Source organism: Euprymna scolopes, chromosome 43, assembly GCF_053919585.1.
Source record: "Euprymna scolopes isolate OS-2025 chromosome 43, ASM5391958v1, whole genome shotgun sequence".
Classification (NCBI taxonomy): Eukaryota; Metazoa; Mollusca; class Cephalopoda; order Sepiida; family Sepiolidae; genus Euprymna; species Euprymna scolopes.
Window position 1 is genome coordinate 36,149,603 of NC_136524.1, and position 20,748 is coordinate 36,170,350.

At 34.9% G+C, this 20,748-nt stretch overlaps 1 protein-coding gene across 1 annotated transcript in view; it reads left to right on the forward strand.

Moving 5' to 3' along the window:
* Positions 1-20,748, forward strand: part of LOC145268287 (protein HIRA-like) — a 191,929-nt gene that overhangs the window by 70,471 nt on the left and 100,710 nt on the right. Inside the window, exons 5-10 of the mRNA XM_080123694.1 lie at positions 2,750-2,844; positions 8,373-8,468; positions 11,521-11,603; positions 12,724-12,801; positions 14,693-14,860; positions 17,581-17,631. Coding sequence (XP_079979820.1) covers positions 2,750-2,844; positions 8,373-8,468; positions 11,521-11,603; positions 12,724-12,801; positions 14,693-14,860; positions 17,581-17,631 — 571 coding nt within the window. The remainder of the gene's footprint in view (positions 1-2,749; positions 2,845-8,372; positions 8,469-11,520; positions 11,604-12,723; positions 12,802-14,692; positions 14,861-17,580; positions 17,632-20,748) is intronic.

Genomic DNA, 20,748 nt, shown 5'->3' on the forward strand with positions numbered 1-20,748 from the left:
TCATAGTAATCGTTAGTAGATTGGATTACCTAAGGGGACGATTCATCAAGAATTTGTTTACGTTGGACTTGAAGACAACCAGATTGTAGTCAGCTGGAAAACAAGCAAACGGAAGAGTCCCACAGAGTATTTATTGCTAGTCTAAGGCACTTCTACAAAGAAATTCAGATGGGTTATTTGCGTATTTTTTTTTAAGGTTTGAATGCATTTCACCTAGTGTGCTAGTTTTTCGATACCCCACCTAACCCTATGCATAACCTCATGCGTTAGATGTAATTAAATACGCAGGAAGAATAGTGAATTATACTAACGATTCTACAGGTGATGTTTGTTAGGTCACACTGTACGAAATCAATATCAAATTGAAATGGATAGATACTACTGATTCTCAACATCAATAATCCTGACATTTTTATGGATTTGATGCTACTGTTGAAACTATTTCTGTAAAGTAATACACATGCACACATGCATACTCTCATATCAGGGAAACATTTACCTTGATGGGAAAAACGTTAAAACTTAATTTCACTAAATTAATGACTTCAGCCCAGAGATTTTTTTTTTTCCTCCCAAGTTCAAGAGAGATTAGACCATTCCTGGAATGATCTGTTCTCTATTGATTATGGTATGATGCTGGTTCTATGCAGTTCTAGGAGGTTGACCCTCCCAGGCTTTGGGTAGACTATTGCTAACACCTGGATTTTTCCCACATTAAAAACCAACATGGTGTTTAAATCTCTCTTCATGTGGGAGCAAGTAAATAGGGATAAAGAGAGAATCAATGGGTCAGTTATTATTTTGAGTGGGTGATATGCAGTAAATAACTATTACCAAAGGCAATAAAAGTAGGTTAGGGTAAAAAAAAAAAAAACTGTTTGGTTGTTTATCTGGTTCAAAAGCTGGATATCTATTGAAAAAACTTTTTTTTTTTTAATTTTTTTTTTTTAACTTTTTCATAGAAAAAGACACATTAATTTTGTTTTCGTAAGAAAAAAATTCATCTATCTATAAATATAAAAGCGAAAATGTATGCATGTATGTGTGTTCGCTTTTTCTGTATGTCTACAAAAGGCTTTTTTCAGAGAAGCGGTCGGTCGCTTCACAACTTTTTATATCACATATAAATTGTAATATCTCAGAGTTAACAACGAAGCTCGCCTGTCTATTTAATTTGCTCGATTTCGGGAAGATAAATATTCAAGATTTGTCGCTCGCCGCATATGTGGGTTAGTCTTTTTCCTATAACATATTGGGGGGGGGGGCGTTCAGCAATAAATGAATACTATCCCGCAGTCAAACTTGACCTCATTAACTCATTAAAACGGGCACCTGCCAAATCCAAGTAATTAAATAAATTCAAACGTGTTTCCGTTAGCATCTCGCGGTGGGGCAATGGTTAACGTCGCACATTTTTTTTTTTTCACACTTTAATTTACAACTTTGCCTCAACGGTTCGGGTTCGATCTTCATGCTACATGTCAAAATTAAGTTCCTGTCTCACATGTGATCTCACCGTGATCATATATTATAATGATATTCGAAAACGATGCTACATGAAAGGGAGATCACTTCCGGATTCTTATCCAGGGTTGCCAGATTGGCCTTTTTAAAGTCGTTTTATGAATTTGGCTTTTTTAAAGCTAGGTTTTTATGAATTTGGCCTTTTTAAAGCTAGGTTTTTATGAATTTGGCTTTTTTAAAGCTAGGTTTTTATGAATTTGGCCTTTTTAAAGCAAAGTTTTGTGAATTTGTCCCTTTTAGGTTTATGAATTTGTCCCTTTTAGGTTTACTAGCGAGGGGTACCCGGCGGGGGGAGGGGGGTAGAAAAAATGTTTTGGTAGGTAAGTATGAGGATCGAACCCGAACCCTTGAGGAAAAGTTGTAAATTAAAGTGTGAAAAAAAAAAAACGTGCGACGTTAACCATTGCCTTACTGCGAGATGCTAATGGAAACACGTTTGAATTTATTTAATTACGTGGATTTGGCAGGTGCCCATTTTAATGAGTTAATGAGATCAAGTTTGACTGCGGGATACTATTCATTTACTGCTGAACACTTTTTGTTTTCCCCAAGTTGTTATAGGAAAAAGACTAACCTACATGCGACGAGCGGCAAATCTTGAATATTTATCTTCTCGAAATCAAGCAAATTAAATAGACAGGCGAGCTTTGTTGTTAACTGTGAGATATTATGATTTATATGTGATATAAAAAGTTTTAAAAAGTTGCGACCGCTTCTCTGAAAAAAGCCTTTTGTAGACATACAGAAAAGCGAACACACACACATACATACATACATACATACATACATTTTCTCTTTTATATTTATAGATGAATTTGTCCCTTTTAGGTTTATGAATTTGGCCCTTTTAGGTTTATGAATTTGGCCTGTTTACATTTATGAATTTGGCCTATTTTGAAGCAGTTTAGCCGTCAAAAATTGTATTTGACCTTTTTCAAAATGTAACATACAGACTGACTAAGGAAGGAATGAGCAGAATATTATATAGATGTTTGATATTAGTAGTTGTAGTTGTCTGGGCTAGACTAATCAAATTTTTAAATACATTGTAGCTAAATTAAAAAAAAGAAAAGATTTTGCCAATGACATAGTACAACAACAAATAAAAATTGACTACTTATAAACAAAGTTTGATTTGTCAGGTTAAATACTATTTGAGTTGAGTCTGACTGAAAATCTGACAAGATAACATTATATGTCAAATATTTCCTCTTTCTGATTTTAGGTATGGAGGGCCATCAACTGTTTTTGGCAGCGGAGGTAAAATGGTCAACATAGAGCAGTGGAGGCCTGTGTCTACATTGAGAGGACATACTGGAGGTAAGTGAAATTGTTAGCAATTTAAATTTTATGCTAAAATGTACTAGAATTACCATTGTAAAATTGTTTTGTTTTTTTTTTTGTTTTTTTTTGTTTTTTTTAAATAAAATCTAAGAAAAAAAAATACTTGGAACAAAAATTAATTTCTTTGATAAAAGTAAATTTTTTATTCATTTTCTTGATTGATTCTTATACGGGTTTTATTATTTACTAGCCTAGGTGCCCGGCATTGCCCGGGTGTTTGGAAGTGTGTGTTGAGCAAAAAAAAAAAAAAAAAAGTGGTAATAGGCAGGCAGGTCGAACCCGTACCGCGAAGGAGGAAAAGAACGTGAAGAAAAAAAAACAAAAAATGTGACGTCTTTGCTGTTGTGCCCATCGCTAAACCGGAAGTGGCGAAGGTTTAAACTAAGCCTAGTCAATCAAAAAGTGGGAATAACTTTCGAAAATATTAGTGAAAAAAGCAATCCCTCCCTGTAGAAAAGTGCCCAGTTGAGGGTGAAGGAATTAATGTTTTTAGCCAATTTTCGATATTTGTTATCCAAAGCGTCGAGCTTCAAAACTATACTGATCTTGTGAAAATTTGTTGCCTCCGTCGAAAGTTTTAGGCAGATATACAAACATGATGATTGCAACGTCTTGTCAGACGAGTGCCACTCCCTCAGACATTTAAAATCCATGAGCCCAAATGCCCGAGGGAGTATCTATACAAATATGATGTTACAGAGTCTTAGCTTTGTACGACAGCTAAGTCTCTCTCTCGGTTCAAAATGTTGAGATCCAGCAACAAGCAAGAGCAAGATAGCCAGCAACAAATTAAACTGCAGACCAGCTTAATGCGGGTAATGGTCTTCCGCTTTATGGTTTTTTAAATCAGAGATTTGCTTCTCCTAGAAAGGTTGCCTTCACCACGGCTTACGGGAGCCCTCTCCACCCCAATACACATATACACACACACAAATATACACGGTGCTAGTTGGCCGTTGACCCAGAAAAAGAGTTCATTCGCCCTTTGGAAGGTCTTGTTTTTAATCCTTCAGGGAGACTAGCCGCCCTCCTCACCAAACAAGTCTGGTGGGGGAACCAGTTTAGTCGCCGGTGACCCGACCATGAGGCAGGTAGTACTGGGTTACATGGTACCAGTAGCACATGACATGACCTGACACAAACATACATACATACATTTAAACAGACAGGTGAGATTTATATTACAGATGTACAAAAGATTAAGGCATGACCACTGGCTGCTGTTGATTCCCTGTTCAAGCAATCCCTGCTTGTCATTCGGGCAAATTCTGATTCATGTCATCATTCAGGCAATCTGAAATATTTCTTGTGGTATTATTAAAATATACAATAAAAGAGATTTAGTCGCAAGAATTTGTTTTTAACAAAACCTGAGAACATATTTGCTAACAATAAGCTATCAATTTTTTTTTTTTTTAATATTCTCTCTTAAGCCTGAAAAAAATTGTTTACTTGTTAGAAAAATGTTCGGACTAAATCTTAAATAAAAATTACTGTCCTCTTTAAAATTTGAATTTTGTTGACACCAGAACGAAATATGAGGTGCTTTCAATAAGTTTCCGCATTTCTTTTTGTATGGGCACTTTATTGATAGTGTGTATATGAAACTAGTTCCTTTTGAAGTAATCTCCACTGGCTGCAATGCACTTGTACCATTCCAACTACTTCTCGAAGGCCAGATGAAAGTCCTCATGTGTGAGCGTATTAATGACCCTCGTCACAGCCTCTTTCATCTCCTCAATTGTCTCATAACGACAGTCTCAAGGGTTTTCCTTGAGCTTGGGGAATAACCAAAAGTCACAGGAAGCAAGTTCTAGACTATAGGGAGAGTTAGAAACTGTCTTGATGTTCTTCTTGGTCAAATAGTTTGTGATAAGGATTGAGTTATGGACTGATGGATTTGAGCAAATTTTACGCGTCTATTTAGTTCCTCGCGAATGATTGTGTGTACAGTTCCCACGCTTACATTAAACTGTGCACTTATTGTCTCTATAGACACACAACAGTCCTTATCCATGAAATTCTTTATTTGGCCAATCAACTCTGGTGTTCTGACTTTCTTTACTCCTCCCACACCTCTCATCATCCCTCACAGATTCCCTGCCTTCCTTGAATCTCTTATGCCACTCAAAAACTGATGCTCAATTCATGCAAGATGATCTGAAAGCAGTCTGAAGCATTCCATACTTTTCTGTGGCATTTTTCCAAGTTTAAAACAGAATTTTATTACATATCGTTCTTCTAAAGCAGTGGTTCTCAACCTTTTTCACTCCATTCCCCCCTTCATGAATTCTCAACATTCGTGTGGCTCCCCTTCATTTTTCTCCCAAATCCCACCCTGCCAAAAAAGGCGCAGAAAAAAAAGAATAAATAAAATGTTGATGAAGAGAACACCCTTGCTTTATTACAAAGTTTACAGTCATAATTATCTTATATTGATAGATTTCTGTGATATGCTTAACTTACATCACTAGACTACAAAAGACTAGCAGACAATAGCAAATTTGATTTGGATGGGAGAAAGTTCAATTAACCTCTGCATACTTTATCACACATCAGTGGGAAGGCTGAAATTGTTTCTTTTCAGTCAGTTGACGAATCCGAGGTTGTGTCACTGACAATGCACATCTCATGTCGGGGTCCACATCCAATCGGTTGCGGCTCTTATTCTTGATTTGTAGAAGGGTGGAGAAACCAGACTCACATAAATAGGTAGTTGAAAAAGGCAAGAGTAGTCGAAGTGCAATCTCACTGACTTTTGGATATGACTGATGCATCGAACACCAGAATACATTCAGAGATTTTTCTTCATAGAGATCTTTGGCAGCAGAATCATGTTTGAGATCAAGGAACTCGTCCTGAACATCACTGGGAATGGTAGTAATATCAAGAGTGCCAGAGAATGGATTCCTTACCAACTTCCCTTCTTCCTCCTCGAATTCTGGGAAGTACATATTAAGTTCACTTTCCAAGGATCTCAGATGCTGGGTGATTTCAGTTTTAAGTAATGGGTCAAGCAGACTATCTTCTTCATTCTCGTCAAGGACAGCTGAAAGGTTTTCAAACATGGCAACATTCCCGGCACCGACTTTCCTTTGCCAATTCTGGAGCTTGGCAAGAAATCCACGAAGACAGTCCATCAGGTGAAACACATTTCTTTCCTTGCCCTGTAGTTTCAGATTCAACCTATTTAGCTGCTCAAATATATCTGCTAAATATGCAAGACGTGGCTCCCACAAAACCTCATTGAAGTGACTCAACAGATCATCTTTCCCTTGCATTTCCAGGAACAATTTTAGCTCCCCCCGAAGTTCAAACACTCGATTCACAACATTGCCCTTGGAAAGCCAGCGCACTTTGGAGTAAAAGAGGAGAGCTTCATGCTCCGAATCCATGTCTCTACAGAGGTTCTGGAAAAGGCGAGAGTTCAGAGCTCCAGCTTTTACAAAGTTGACGCATTTGACCACTGCCTCCAGGATCTTGCAAAGTTCATCAGGGAGGGTTTTCGACGCCAGTGCAAAACGATGGATCATACAATGAACCCCCTTGGCATTCGGAGCTACTTCCTTGACACGCTTCTGGAACCCTGATTTTGATCCCAGCATCGCTGGAGTCCCGTCTGTACAGACTCCACAACAATTTTCCCATGGGATCCTGTTAGCTTTGAAGAAAGAAGATAGCTTTTCCATCACATCTTCAGCTGTTGTGGTGGTCTCAAGCTGTGTACATAACAGATATTCTTCCTTGATATCACACAAGAAAATATACCTAACAAACACGAGTAGCTGTACACACGAACTCACATCCGTTGACTCATCCAGTTGTATTGCAAACATACCAGCTGGAGACGATTTGATCTCCTGTATCACTTTTTCCTTTATGTCATCTGACATTTCATTAATTCTCCGCTTCACTGTGTCGTTTGACAAGGAAATTTGTTGAATTTTACGTTCATTTGCATCTCCAAGAACACGCTTGACCATCTTTAAAGTACATGGCTTAATTAAGGTTTCACCAATTGTGTGGGGCTTCTTTTGCTTCGCTATTTCAAGGGCAACCTCGTATGATGCCTCAACTACACTTGAGGTCTGTTGTTGGAAAGCACCAGTTGCATCCAGTTTCTGTTTTCCGAAACTACTTTCATGGCGCCTGAAGAAATCGGGGTCTTTTTCAGCATACTGTGGATGGATGGTCTGCAAATGATGCTTCAACTTACTAGGCCTCATAGAATCGTTCCCCAACACTTTGAAGCACAGTACACACTGAGGTTTCTCGATGCCATCAGCGAGAATTGATGTAAATCCGTAGCTAATGTACTCTTCACTGTACTTCCGCTTCTTAGTAACACTAGTAGCCATCGCAAATCTAGGGAAAATAAAGAAGACAGACCATCAGAACAAACATTAAGTGATAAGACAAAAGAATGATAATGAAGGACAGATAAATAGGACAAGTGATAAAATGACAAACACACAAATATCCACATACATAATACATCCATGGACTCACACATTAAGCACACACACAGTCATACACAAACATACACAGAGAGAGTAAAGATGATAAACATTCACACTCAACCTAGCAAGCTGAAATGTACTTTCTACAGCAAGAACACACCTCCTTTGACAAGCACTGCCCCAATTGAAATTATGAGAAGAATAGCGAGTCACATCAATATTAGCACTAAAAAAAAAAAAGCAGGAATACCCGAGTAGGGAATGAGCATGAATACAATGATACCAAAAAATAAGAAAATAATAAAGGAAGTGCACAAATATTTCACACACGAAAACAGCGACCGCATTTATAATTGTCGAACAAAATAAGTAAAACAGTATACAGTATGGTTCAGAATCAATTATACCCACATGTTTACGTGCTGATATCCAAGGCCACACTGAGATAATTCGATCACCTCTCTCCCACATACATACACACATACATACATACATACACACGTACACACACATTCGTAACAATATTATGTAGGTAACAAAATTTTATTGTCAACTTAATCAATTAAAAAAGAAAATTCCACCATGGCCCCCCTAAATTATTGCCATGGCCCCCTTGGGGGCCATGGCCCCCAGGTTGAGAGTCTATGTTCTAAAGTGTCCTCAGGTTCAGATTACATTTTTGAAATTCACCAGCTGTGACAATCGGGCTTTAGTAGGGTTCCTACTGTAGCTGTTCATTTGAACCTAAAGTCATAAAAATTGGTCAGTCATCTCATAAGATGTACAGCAATAACATACTGATTTTTCAATGGTCTATGACAATTTTAAATGTCTGTACAAAAAACAGTCAGAAAACTTATTTAAGGCACCTTGTGTGTGTGTGTGTGTGTGTGTGTGTGTGTGTGTGTGTGTGTGTATATATATATATATATATATATATATATATATATATAATAAATTCTACAGCCAAACTCCAGCTTCTGAACAAGACAATAAAAAAAAAATATAAAATGATTTTTTTCCCATTTTTGTTCAACCCTTCAGATGTACTTGATCTGGCTTGGTCACCTCATGATGCATGGTTAGCGACCTGTAGTGTGGACAACACCGTAGTTGTATGGAATGCTTTAAAATTTCCAGGTAAGAAATTCCTTCAAAATGTATATCTAATTATGCAGGAACGTTTTTAACAAAATAAAAGTAATATAATTTTATTACAATTCAAAAAAAATAAAATTACTCCTTGCATATACTTATGTGGCTTTTAGCCTTGATAAACGGTAATTCAACAGTAAAACAAATACAAGAAGTTGCATGATACACCTAATGGATATCATTGTTTATGTATCAGCTATGCTGAATTCAAATCATTTGCATTTATTGACTTTTTCCTGTTATAGTTACTTAGAATGTTATAGTTTACTTGAAGCATTGTGCATAGTGTATGATTTTAAAAACAATGCCAATACAATTTAGTAGCAAACACTGTTGAATATAAGATAAGGTAAGCAGAACGAATGGCAATATTAAAGAATTACGTTTCTGAATTATGAGATGAGGATTGGTTATTTGGATTCTTTGGACTATTGTTCTCATCCACAACGACCAGTAGCACAGTGGTCAGAGTACTTAGAGAAATCAATTGTAAAAGTGACCTTCTCCTTGAGATTGAAGGTTCAATTTGCAGTGCAGGTGGCTGAGAAATACAATACGAATTACTTAGGACCTCTATCCAGTCATGACTGACGGGACAAAAGCATGCTATCCCTGTGAAGTAAATAAAGGGTTTAGTTGGAAATTCCGTCCAAATTCCCAAGTCTGACAAAATACACCTGAAGAATGTCTTAGGTTACATGGACCGAAACATGAAAATGCCACTCAAGATGAGAACAATAATCTGAAGATTCCAAATAATACAAATATTGGAAGAATTCAATGATTTTCAAATTATTATTTATTTACCAACCAACACATTGCAGTGAACCAGGATGGTATGTATGGTGTCATATTATTTAAATTTTCAAGGAAAACCTCCTTTTCAAAAAGAAATAACTACTCATTGAAAGTGTGTTTTCTCCTAGAACTTGGGAAATTATGGGATGCACATTGTGGTAATCTCACAGAAACTGTTTACCTTTTCTTGTATTCAACAATGTTTTCAATCAAATTACATTCAAAATTAAACTTCTTGTACACTAATGTTATGTTTGGATATTTTTTTATTTATTTTTTAAGATGAGGAGGAATTCTGGGCCTTGATAAGTGGTGACCTTCATGTAAAAAAAAAAAAAAAATTGTATTAGGCTATTCAAACTCTTATTTTGGTTATTTTCGCAATGTTTTGCATGAGGTAACCTCCAACCTTTTTTTTTTTTTTTTCAAGTACATATTTTCTAACTTTCTTTCCACTGATATTAAGAACAAGTTACTGAATTTCTTGTGAATTCGTCCCTGTTTTCAAAACATTTTTCAATGATGTTAATTTTTAACTCTAAATTTCATTGTGCACAATAACAAACAACCAAGTCACCTACACAAGAGTTTTAGTAGTGTGGGTGTGTGTATATTGATGGATATATTTTGTTTCTGTTGCATGTTATTCAATTATTTAAAAGGAAAAAAGAAAAAAAAACATGCTGATATCTGGAACTCTTAATCTGTAAATAATGGATTACAACAGAGTGATACAGACAATTTGAGTGCAGAATCAGAGGGAAAAATACAATTTTATATAAGAATACCAAGTTTATTAAAATTGCTAACAAAAAAAAAATAGAGTAGAGAAAATTACTGAATTTCTCACTAATTAGTCTATTATTTCAAGCAAATTTTGTATATCAATTTTAAATCCTGAATTTCAGAGATTTAAATTTATATAACTTTAGAACTATTTAAGATATTTGCATAATTCAAACAGTTTTGAACTCCATTTACCAAGAATTTTATAGCTAATCTGATTAAATAGCAATAACCTAAAAAAAACAATCAATCATACTTCTTCACTAGAGAAGGTAAAATGAGAGATGGAAAGAGAGATATTTAATATATTTTGTAAATAACGATGGCTGGTCTAGTATATGCTAAATTAATAAACAAAACCAATCAATATATCGTTCACAATAAGAATCGCACGTTGGTGTTAAATAACCCTAAAAGGTTTGATATGCTATGAAATGTAAAATAAATGAATGAATGCATTGTTTAAAATATGCTCAGAAAATTCCAAGTTGGATAATTACAAAGTTAGTAAATAGATAATAACTCAAAGACAATGCTGTATAGTTATGGCTAGTAACATCTAAAATTATTTAAATTATTAAGAACTGAACCTGCTGCCTTAACTGTTCTACTCAAAAATTCTCAGACATTCTTTCAGTGTGACCATACCATCAATGTCTCTTGTTCTGCATATATCTATCTATATTATCCAGATTTAATCTTTCTCTCAAGTCATCAAGTTTAAACCCGTCTTTAAGATTAACATTACACATCCATTCATATCATTCTCATATCATTTCTCTCCGTGTAACACATGTCCTCAATCTTCACTGGCTAGGTTTTAGATCCACACATATGTGCCTGATAGACTTTTTTCTTTCTTGGGTTGACATTGGTAATGCTTTCCTGGTTAGTAATGGCAGAAGTTCCCTGAACTTACTCCATCCACTTCCAACTCTTGTCATCACATGAGCACCTGCTCCATTTTGTGCTCCAGTAATATCATTGAAGTAACAAAACCTTTTGACAACTTGAATAACTTCACCATCCAAATATATTATATACCCGCATCAGCCTCGCATCATTTGACTTATGGTTGCAGTTGGTGTTGCATGTCAGTCAAGATTTTGATCCAGAAACTGAACCATTTTGGTGGCCTTTTAGCTATCAAGCTATGGCATCCATTCTAGGTAGTCCTGGAAGATCCGTTCTCCCAGGCCTTGTCACCTGGCTTTCAGGTGGAGCAAGTTTATTGCTTGTTGTCTGGGGCATTCTCACTGAGGAATTCTAATGAGCACTTTTTGCAGAACCAGAGTGCTACATTTTAGGAATGCTGTCTCGGTTCTTCCCATCTTCTGACCTTGTGTCACATCCCTCTGTGGTGGGAAATACCTATTATATATATTTGGTGAATATTACTTTTGCTTTGCAAAGTTTTAAGAAAATAAATCAAGTTAATATTTTTAAATTTCAGAGCAAATCTGTGTCTTAAAGGGGCATTCTGGTTTAGTGAAAGGTGTCACTTGGGATCCGGTAGGAAAATACTTAGCCTCACAGGTAAGTCTTTTAATTAGTATTATTTTGCTAATGAAATGAAGCTTGTGTGTTGAATCTCAATCTCCTGACCCATTAACAAATACTCTGATCGTTGTGCTAAATTTACATTGGATTAAAGTTGTTTTTTTGGGTTTTTTTTTCCAAGCTTTAGTATTAGACTTTCAAGGCGAAACAAGAAATATAATTTTAGACCAACAATTGAAATAGGTGAGATATTCTATCTATTCTATCAAATTAAATCAAATTAAATTTTATTAAAAAATTTTATTAAAAAAAAAAAAAAACATTTTTGAAACACTGCCAACTAAAATTTACCTCTCGAAATGTGCTATTTCGCACCAAAAAACTGTTTGTCAGTAGGACTCAAAGGATTTTGTTAATGTGAAGGTTTTAGTTTACTGTAAGAATTCACATTTTCCATGAAATTTCTTGAACATTTTAAACTGGCAAACTATAAAGAAAAATAATCATATTTTCATTAAGTGTTAAAAAAAAAATTAGAATATTTTTTAAAAAACTCTTTTTCACCCCTCAAACAAAGCATATAGCCACTTGTACTTAAGGTTTTATTATTTGGGATCGTGTCTAACAGGAAACTGGAGAACTGAGTAGCAAGATGCCTTGTATTTAAAATTCTGCAGATTAGTACAGTTAGGGAAGAAAAAAAACAGGAAGGGAATTCCAAAAAAAGAAACTATTGAGTAGAAGGCTTTCTTGCATCTGGAAACCTCAACAGTAAAGAGATGATATTTTGCTGCTTGTCAGGTTAGGAGTATGTATGTCGAGGGGACACATCAGAGCATGATTGTCAAAATAAATTGTTTTAGAATACTTTGTTTTTATTGTACAAAATGTTACCACTTCTATGCTTTTGTTCATTTTATTTTTTTACCATGAACTTAATAGCAATGCTATGAAAAAGCAAATCTTCATGATGCCAACATTGATAATCTGAACCATTGTTTTTAATCCATTTTTATTTTTTCTTAGCTATTTTCAAATAAGGATTATTTTAAAATTCAATGACTGTAAACATTTAACGGTAGTCTTTTTTTTTTTTTTTCTGTGCAAAAAATTTTTGAAAAAAGTATAATTTAGTAAAATTTTTTTTTGCCTACAGTCAGATGATAAAAGTTTACGCATTTGGCGGACTATGGACTGGCAACAAGAAGCTGTTGTTACAGAACCTTTTCAAGAAGTAAGTATTTTAAACTTAAAAAACAATTGGGAAAACATCTATCATGTAATGGGGGATAGAAGGGTGTGGTTAAATTATAATTGCCTTCAATTATAGTTTTATAATATAATATATAATAATATATTTATTTATATATAGTTTTATGCAAAGGCAGCAATCTCCATTCTTATCATTTGTTTGTTTGGAGTAATCCCCCTTTACATATGCTCTTCTGTCAAAAAGAAAACAGAAACCAAATGCAATATTTTATATGTGAAATGTGACAAAAAATTTCAAAATTCCATGCACCAACTTATTATTTACCTCCTTGCAAGGGTCAGATATGATTTTAATGAGTTAGTACACTTTGGCCTATAAAAATGCTTGAGCAGCCCTGTCGGCATTCAAGTGACACTGGTTATTCGACCTTGACATTGCTGTTGGTTGTTTGTAAACATGCCAAAAAGCAGGCATAGTCGAATGTTCGCGAACAAGATTTTTTTTTTTTTTTTTAATATATTTACAACACGTTTTAAGATTTAAAAAGAAAAAATATATATTTACAAAAATTTTTTTGATATTAAATATTTACAAAACTCTTAAGGATTTAAAAACAAACTTTTTTCTATTCACGCAATATGCAATAAATTTTTTTTTAAATCTTGCTTGCAAACATTCGACTATGTCTGCTGTTTGAAGTGTTTACAAACAACCAACGGCAATGTTAAGGTTAAACAACCGGTGTCACTTGAAATATGCGCCAGTTTTCGTCTTCTGCTACAGGGTATCTATTCTTTACTTGGCCCAAACAAATAAATACAAATTTGATATCGAATTAGATTAATTTGGTTTTATATTTTATATATCTTTAGATTTAAGAGAAAAACTTATCTATATTAACCACAATGATTATAAAATGAAACTGCGGCACTAACCCTAACACAGGTTTAACCGACTTCTTCTGGAAGAGGAAGTTTCATGGGAGTATGAAATTCACAAGTGGTCCCCAGTCGTGTGTATATTCCCGCTAGGGGAGCTGACATTTTGCAACTCTTGCAGGGAGATGTCGGCATCTCCTTACATACAATGACTGATATTCTCAAATTACGATACTATCCCATTCATTACTGTACACGTAATAACCCTTATCCTCGAGTGGCTTCCTGGCCTTGATAAGTGGTGCCCTCCATCTATATATATAAAAGCGAAAATGTATGTGTGTATGTATGTTCGCTTTTCCTCGATGTCCACAAAAGGCTTCTTTCAAACAAGCGCTTGCTCGCTTCACAACTTTTTAAAACTTTTTATATCATCTATAAATTGTAATATCTACGAATTATCCACGGAGCTCGCCTCTCTATTTAATTTTATTGACTTTCAAACCTTAATTATTCCACACTTCCCGCATCGGCACGCGTTATATTCGCTTTTCGGTATAAAAAAAGCGAACCTCGACTCTAATCACAGGCCCAGAGCCAGTTTGGTCAATGTCGACTTCGTCATATCAGATTGTAGCTTTCATTTCGCTCCTTGTGAGCGGCTTTTTAAAAACAAACAAACCCATTTATTCAAAACTGTCTTGCACAAAATAACTGCTGAATACCTATCGCCGTCACGTCAATCAAAAACGCGCACCTGTTTTTTTTTTAAACACTTTACTCTTTTCCAACTGCGTGTCGTTAACGCTTCGGCTTTTTTTCACATACCTCGAAAAACGCCTGGGCAACGCCGGGTACCCCTCGCTAGTGTAAAAGAACAAAAAAAAATCACCTATCTGGTACTGACCAGGCTCAATGTTGCTTAACTTTGGTGAGCTAATGAGAACCAGTGTGTCAGCATGATTATACCGTGTATGCAATGATTACATTTTTTAAATACTAACTTTCTCTCTTCTATTTTCTTTTGTTTTTAGTGTTCGGCTACAACGCACATACTTCGTTTGAATTGGTCACCTGATGGTCATTATGTTGTCTCTGCTCATGCAATGAATAACTCTGGCCCCACAGCACAGATCATCGAACGTGATGGATGGAAAACCTCGATGGATTTTGTTGGTCATAGAAAGGCAATCACTGTTGTGGTAAGTTTTTAAATCAAAATTAAAAAAATATTTTTCTGTACTTATTACATAGGTAGTTTTTTTTTTTTTTTTTTTTAAATCACTTGAAGCAAGGCATGAAGCCACTTGTTGTAAGGAGCTAATAAGAATGAAAAATAATCATCACAAAGACAGGAGATGCCTATTGACCTTAGCCTTGAAAAAAAAAACAAGGTTAAAAGTCGAAGGAAAACAGTGAACAGGAAGAGTTCCACAACCTTTCAGTCCTTGGAAAGAAGCTACTGGAATAGGAAGCTGTATTACAATAAAGTATTAAAACAATAAATTGATGACGGCAACTGGACCAACAAGTTAAATGAACTGGAACAAAGAAGGCAAAAAATAGATCAGAAGAACATATGGCATAATGATATTTAAAAAGACTGAGACTAGTAACATCACATCTGTGAAAGAGAGGATGCAAAAAAGAATGGTTGGGTGCCGATCAAATTACAGCTATGTTTCTGCATTTTATCAAGAGCCTCCAAATGGGACTATCATTCACCAGTCCAAATATGACAACAGTACTCCAAACATAGTATAGGTAGAGAATAAATAGCTTAATATAGAATACTGATATTACTCCCGTAAGGTGGTAAATATTTCCTGCAGCATGAGTTCTGGTATGAGTGAGATATAAAGTGTTTTTTTTTTTTGTCCTGGGAATATAGCATGACTCATTTTAACGATTAAAACAGAAACGTTGATGTCATGTGAGACGAGGGGAAAAAAAACAAAGAGGGGAAAAACGTGGTTTAGAAACAAAACATGTACAAATTTGATTAATGTATTCCCTGGTCATCTTCATATTTCTGTAATACATGTGTGAGTTGTGGATCCTTACTGCGTGCCAGAGGGGTACAGGCCACAGATGAGATGCCTTTTAAAGATCCTGAACATCTCTCATATAAAAACCGCATTACAAATGAAGAAGTGAAGAACAGACAAGCTAAGGTTATATGGTGCTTATGCAGTATAAGGAATTTTGAATAAATACATTTTTGGTAAGAATGTAATAGAACAGTGCACTCTTATTGTAACAGAGCAAGTGGCTGTTACAGAAAATCAGCAGCAGCAGTCATAGGATAGCTGATTAGTGGAAATATTAGCAGCAGCAGCCGTCTTAGCATATATGCAAATTAAACAAGTATTCATGCATGGACGTCACAAGAAGGAAAAAAGACAGCATATGGTCGAGCAGGACAAGCAGGTTGTGTGCCAGGGAAGATAGATGTGTAAATACGAAAGTGCTGGCTAACGCTAGCATGAGGTGGTGGGGAGAGAGACTTTTAAAAAGCACATGTTATATGGCAGAGCGTTGTAAAACGTGTGTGCGAAAAGACTTGAAAGATAATGAAATGCATTATTTTGGAAGAACCATGAATAAATGCTTTTCATTTGGACTTTTAAAAAAATACTAAGTTAGATTTTTATTTTTTCCTTTTTTTTTGTTTGTTTTTTCCTTTGCGATGATGAAGACTCAAATAATGTGCATATCTGAGAGGTTTGATATGTACACCACAACGTGTAAAGACCATGTTACAAGAACACTGGTATCTACTTAAATGTCATGTTAAAATTAGTAAAAATTTAAAAAAAAAAAAAAAAATAATGATTAAGTAGATGATGTGCTAGATTTATTTTTCATAAAAGTCGGACATTAGCAGTTAGACATTTACTCTTTCAATGGTGGGTTTCAAGAAAAGCAAGGGAGATAAGTCAGCTTGTCATAATGAATTGGTCAGACAACTGTTCCACATTAAAACATGATAAAACTTGATAATTCAACAAATTTTATTTTACTTGTATTGCTTGAACATATTTTTATAAATTTTGGAAATTTTACGAATCTCAACGTGATATGTGAGTAAGTAATAGTGTTTCTACTTGAAATTGCATTATATTGCGCAAAGATCAGATATACTGACTGCTGTGAATAGAAAAATTAAGTTGTACAGCCATGTTACATTAGTATCAGATCTTACGAAAACAATCTGTCAAGGAGGAAGAATGTCAGGCAGACAAAGAAAAAGGTGGGAAGTCAACATCTGAGAATGGAAACGACTGGTGCTTATTAACATAGGAAAGCAGAAAATCTGGAGGGCTTGCCATGTTATCTTTGATGTACCAATGGTTCGCCAGACCATGGGACAGATGAGATGAACTACAAGATCATCAACATCATCATAGTCTGTTCAATATCCATTTTTACATGCGGGCATCTGTTTGATGGCTTTTAGAAATTTACTATTCTGAAATAAAATCCAACATAATCTGAAATGGAACAGATTTGAAGTGATTTCTTTAGTAAATGAATGATGCAATAGGTAGTTATAAGTTTACTTGTAATGGATATGAGGAAATGGTCTAACTATATATACTCTTTCTGTCATTCTTTGGCTAGCATTGTCATCCTTGATGTACTCATTGGAATAGTTCATTGTATAAGAAAAAGGTGTTAGTACTTTTTCTGCAATATTAGTTAAATATATATAGCTTGAACAACTAGCCAGGAGAAATTGATTACAAGTAATTAAATGGTGATTTTATTTTGTCTTGTCAAATTACAATTTGAATAAGATGATTAAAAAATGCTGATGTTTTTAAACTTTCTAACAATTATTTAGCTTTCTCTACTTTTTTAAAAATAATAATATAGTATTGATTTTATTTCATTTTATTTATTTTTTTGTTTTTTACAGCGATTTAATCCAAATATTTTGTCCATGAAAGTTAAGAAAGAATTAGATAAGGTGAGTAAAGTGTAATTTTTTTTTTTTTTTTTTTCTACAAGATATTATTTACAAGTTTTCTTTCATCAATGCATTATGATTTTGCTTACTCTCAAACAATAGCCAAATCATGACCTAGAAGTGTTGACTGTCTAGGCGGTAGAGTTTCAATCCTGATTTGAGGCAGTTTTGAGTCTTATCGCACTGAAGACCTGTGATACAGTGAAATAGTTTGTGGCTGACTCTTCCTCTCATGAAAGTGAGAATGTGTGTCTATGAGGACACTTCTCAACCCATATACTCAAATTTTTAATCTACGTTAAATTTGGTATATAGGTTATTTAGATATGTGGCAAACTTTTTAATAGATTTTCATCTGGTTTCTAAGGGGTCAAAATTGAAAAATTGGTCCATCGGAGTCATTGGATTTTTGCTCTGATTGCTGACAGTTTCATGATCGTGCATGCGTGAATAGTTCACATTACAAACACAATATGTTTAGAATGAGTAGGCTTGAAAACACTTTTTGAACGGTGTGTCGCACTAGCTGAATAGTTATCGTACTCAATGTTTTTTAGGTTTTGGATTTGATCTCAGCTCAAGTATTTATTTTCTAATTTATTCTTCCATAAAGAATTATAAATATAATAATTAATGTTTACTATTTTGGGAAACTAAAATGGTAGAATCCAAAATTGTTGTCTGAAGAAAAAATGGAATTGATTAAAATAAAGTGATAAAATATTTTATTTGGATTTAAATTAGTTTTTTTTTTTTTTTTTTTTTTTAAAATCGAAATATTTGTTTTTAGCAGTCAATTAAAAAGTCATCAGCATTAATTCAAATGAAAGGTTTAGAAATAGTGTTTTATATTTTTAATTATAACCAAAAGTAAAATGTAAAATAACAAAAAAAAGGAAAAAAAAAAAAAAAGAAATCGCCGTAAAACAAAGTAAAAATGTCAATAAAATTAAAGATTACTTGAGCAGACAATTGGATTATAGCATCATTTAATAATTTCATCTCTCTAATAAAGGCAACAATCTCATTGAATAATGAACAGAGATGATTAACTAATTGAAAAAAAAAAATCTTGTGTAAACAGAACAGTTATGATGTATACTGGAAACTTTCTCTTGTCGAAAAAGTTATTGGGCCAGCTAAAATATGTAAACAATGAAATTGAAGTAGAATTTAAAGTATTCCTTGGAAATGGCACAATGATAATTTTCAAACATGGCGGACTAGTCAGAATCAAACGCTGATTTTGCTGATGCGTTGCCATTTAGATTTGACTTTGGAAATCTGACAAAATAATCATCTATATCTATATGTATAAAAGTGAAAATGTGTGTGTGTGTGTATGTATGTATGTATGTCTGCGAAAGGCTTTTTTTCCGGCGGGTTCTTGAGGCCGTCGCTCATTCTTAAAAGTTTTTATATCTCGTCGAAATCATAATATCTATGAGTTAACAATGGGGGTCGCCTGTCTATTTAATTTGCCCAACTTTGAAAAGTGAAATATTCCCTATTTTTGGATTGCCCCGTATGGATTCGGCTTTTTCGTATAATAAAAGCAAGACTAATTCGAAGCTTTTTAAGCCTTAACTTAACACGCTTATCAATTCCTCTCCCTTTGTGGCCAAGATTGTTAGGTGGCTGGTTTTTTTCCCTTTTCGTTTTCGCGTCAAGGCTTCGGGGGTTCAATCCTACCAACTAAAACTTTTTTTTTTTTCTTTTACACCTTCAAACACCCAGCCAACGTTTTTTTTTTAACACGCACATCTCCAAACACCCGAGCAACGCTGGGTACCCCCCCCCCCCCCGCTAGTCTATATATATAAAAACGAAAATGTGTGTATGTATGTTTGCTTTTTGTGTATGTCCAAGAAAGGCTTTTTTCAGAGAAGCGGTCGGTCGGCTCACAACTTCTTAAAACTTTTTATATCACATAGAAATCATATCTCCAAGTTAACAACAGATCTCACCTGTATATTTAATTTGCTCAACTTCGGGAAGATAAATATTCAACAGTTTTCGCTCGTCACATGTGGATTAGGCTTTTTCCTATAATAAAAGCGACACTAATTCTAGCGGTATTTTTCCGGTCGCCATCGCCAGAAATGTCTGAAAGCAATCAGTTTTGATCAATGTGGAAATATTTTCCTTATATCAGACCATTGCTATTCAAATTGGACAAGGGGAGCTGCCCCCCCCCCCTCCCAACATCTTGGGTAAATATAAATAAAAACCCTGCAGTCAAAGTTGACCTCATTAAGACATGATTTACCTCTAAACACCCGGGCAACGCCGGGTACCCCCGCCCCCCGCTAATATATATATAAAAGGCAAAATGTGTGTGTGTGTTCCCTTTTTGTGTATGTCCGCAAAAGACTTTTTTCCGGGGAGGGGGGATTCTAGAGGGGGGTGTTGTTCATTAAAACTTTTTATATGATGTCTGATAATATCTACGAGTTAACAACGGGGGTCGCCTGTCTATTTAATTTGCCCGACTTTGAAACGCTAAATATTCCAGATTTTTGGATCGCCGTGTGCTGCTTTCGCTTTTCAATATAAAAAAAAAAAAAAGCGAAACTCTATTTGGATATGCGGCCCCCTGGCCCACGGCCGGTGGTTTCCAGAAAACGATATAAATGCTTGGTCAATGTCAGTTTTTCACCATCCTATCAGACAGCTTTCATTTAGAGACACTCCCCTAATAAACGGGGGAACTGGTTATCTTTTTTTTGGTCCCCTGATTTACCAGAGAGGGACCTATGTTTTCAGTGTCATCCATCCGTCCGTTAGTGCAGATAATTGCCAGATAACTGTCCATTAGTTTTTCCTGAAATTTTACCACAAATTGTATTGCATTAAATAGATGTGCACAGTAAAAAAAAATTTTTTGCAAAAAATTCCTGTTGCATCCCAAGGGGCTCAAAAGAGGTAAAAAAAAAAAAAAAAAATGACATATTTTGCCCCATAACTTCTGATCCATCCATTAAATTTTTCTGAAACTTGGCCAAAATGTGGAGCCCATTATTCTAAATATATACATCCAGTATGGGTGACCCTGGCAAAATTCTGGTTCGCATCCCCAGGAACTTTCCATGCTAAAAACGCCCCTTTTTGTGGCTC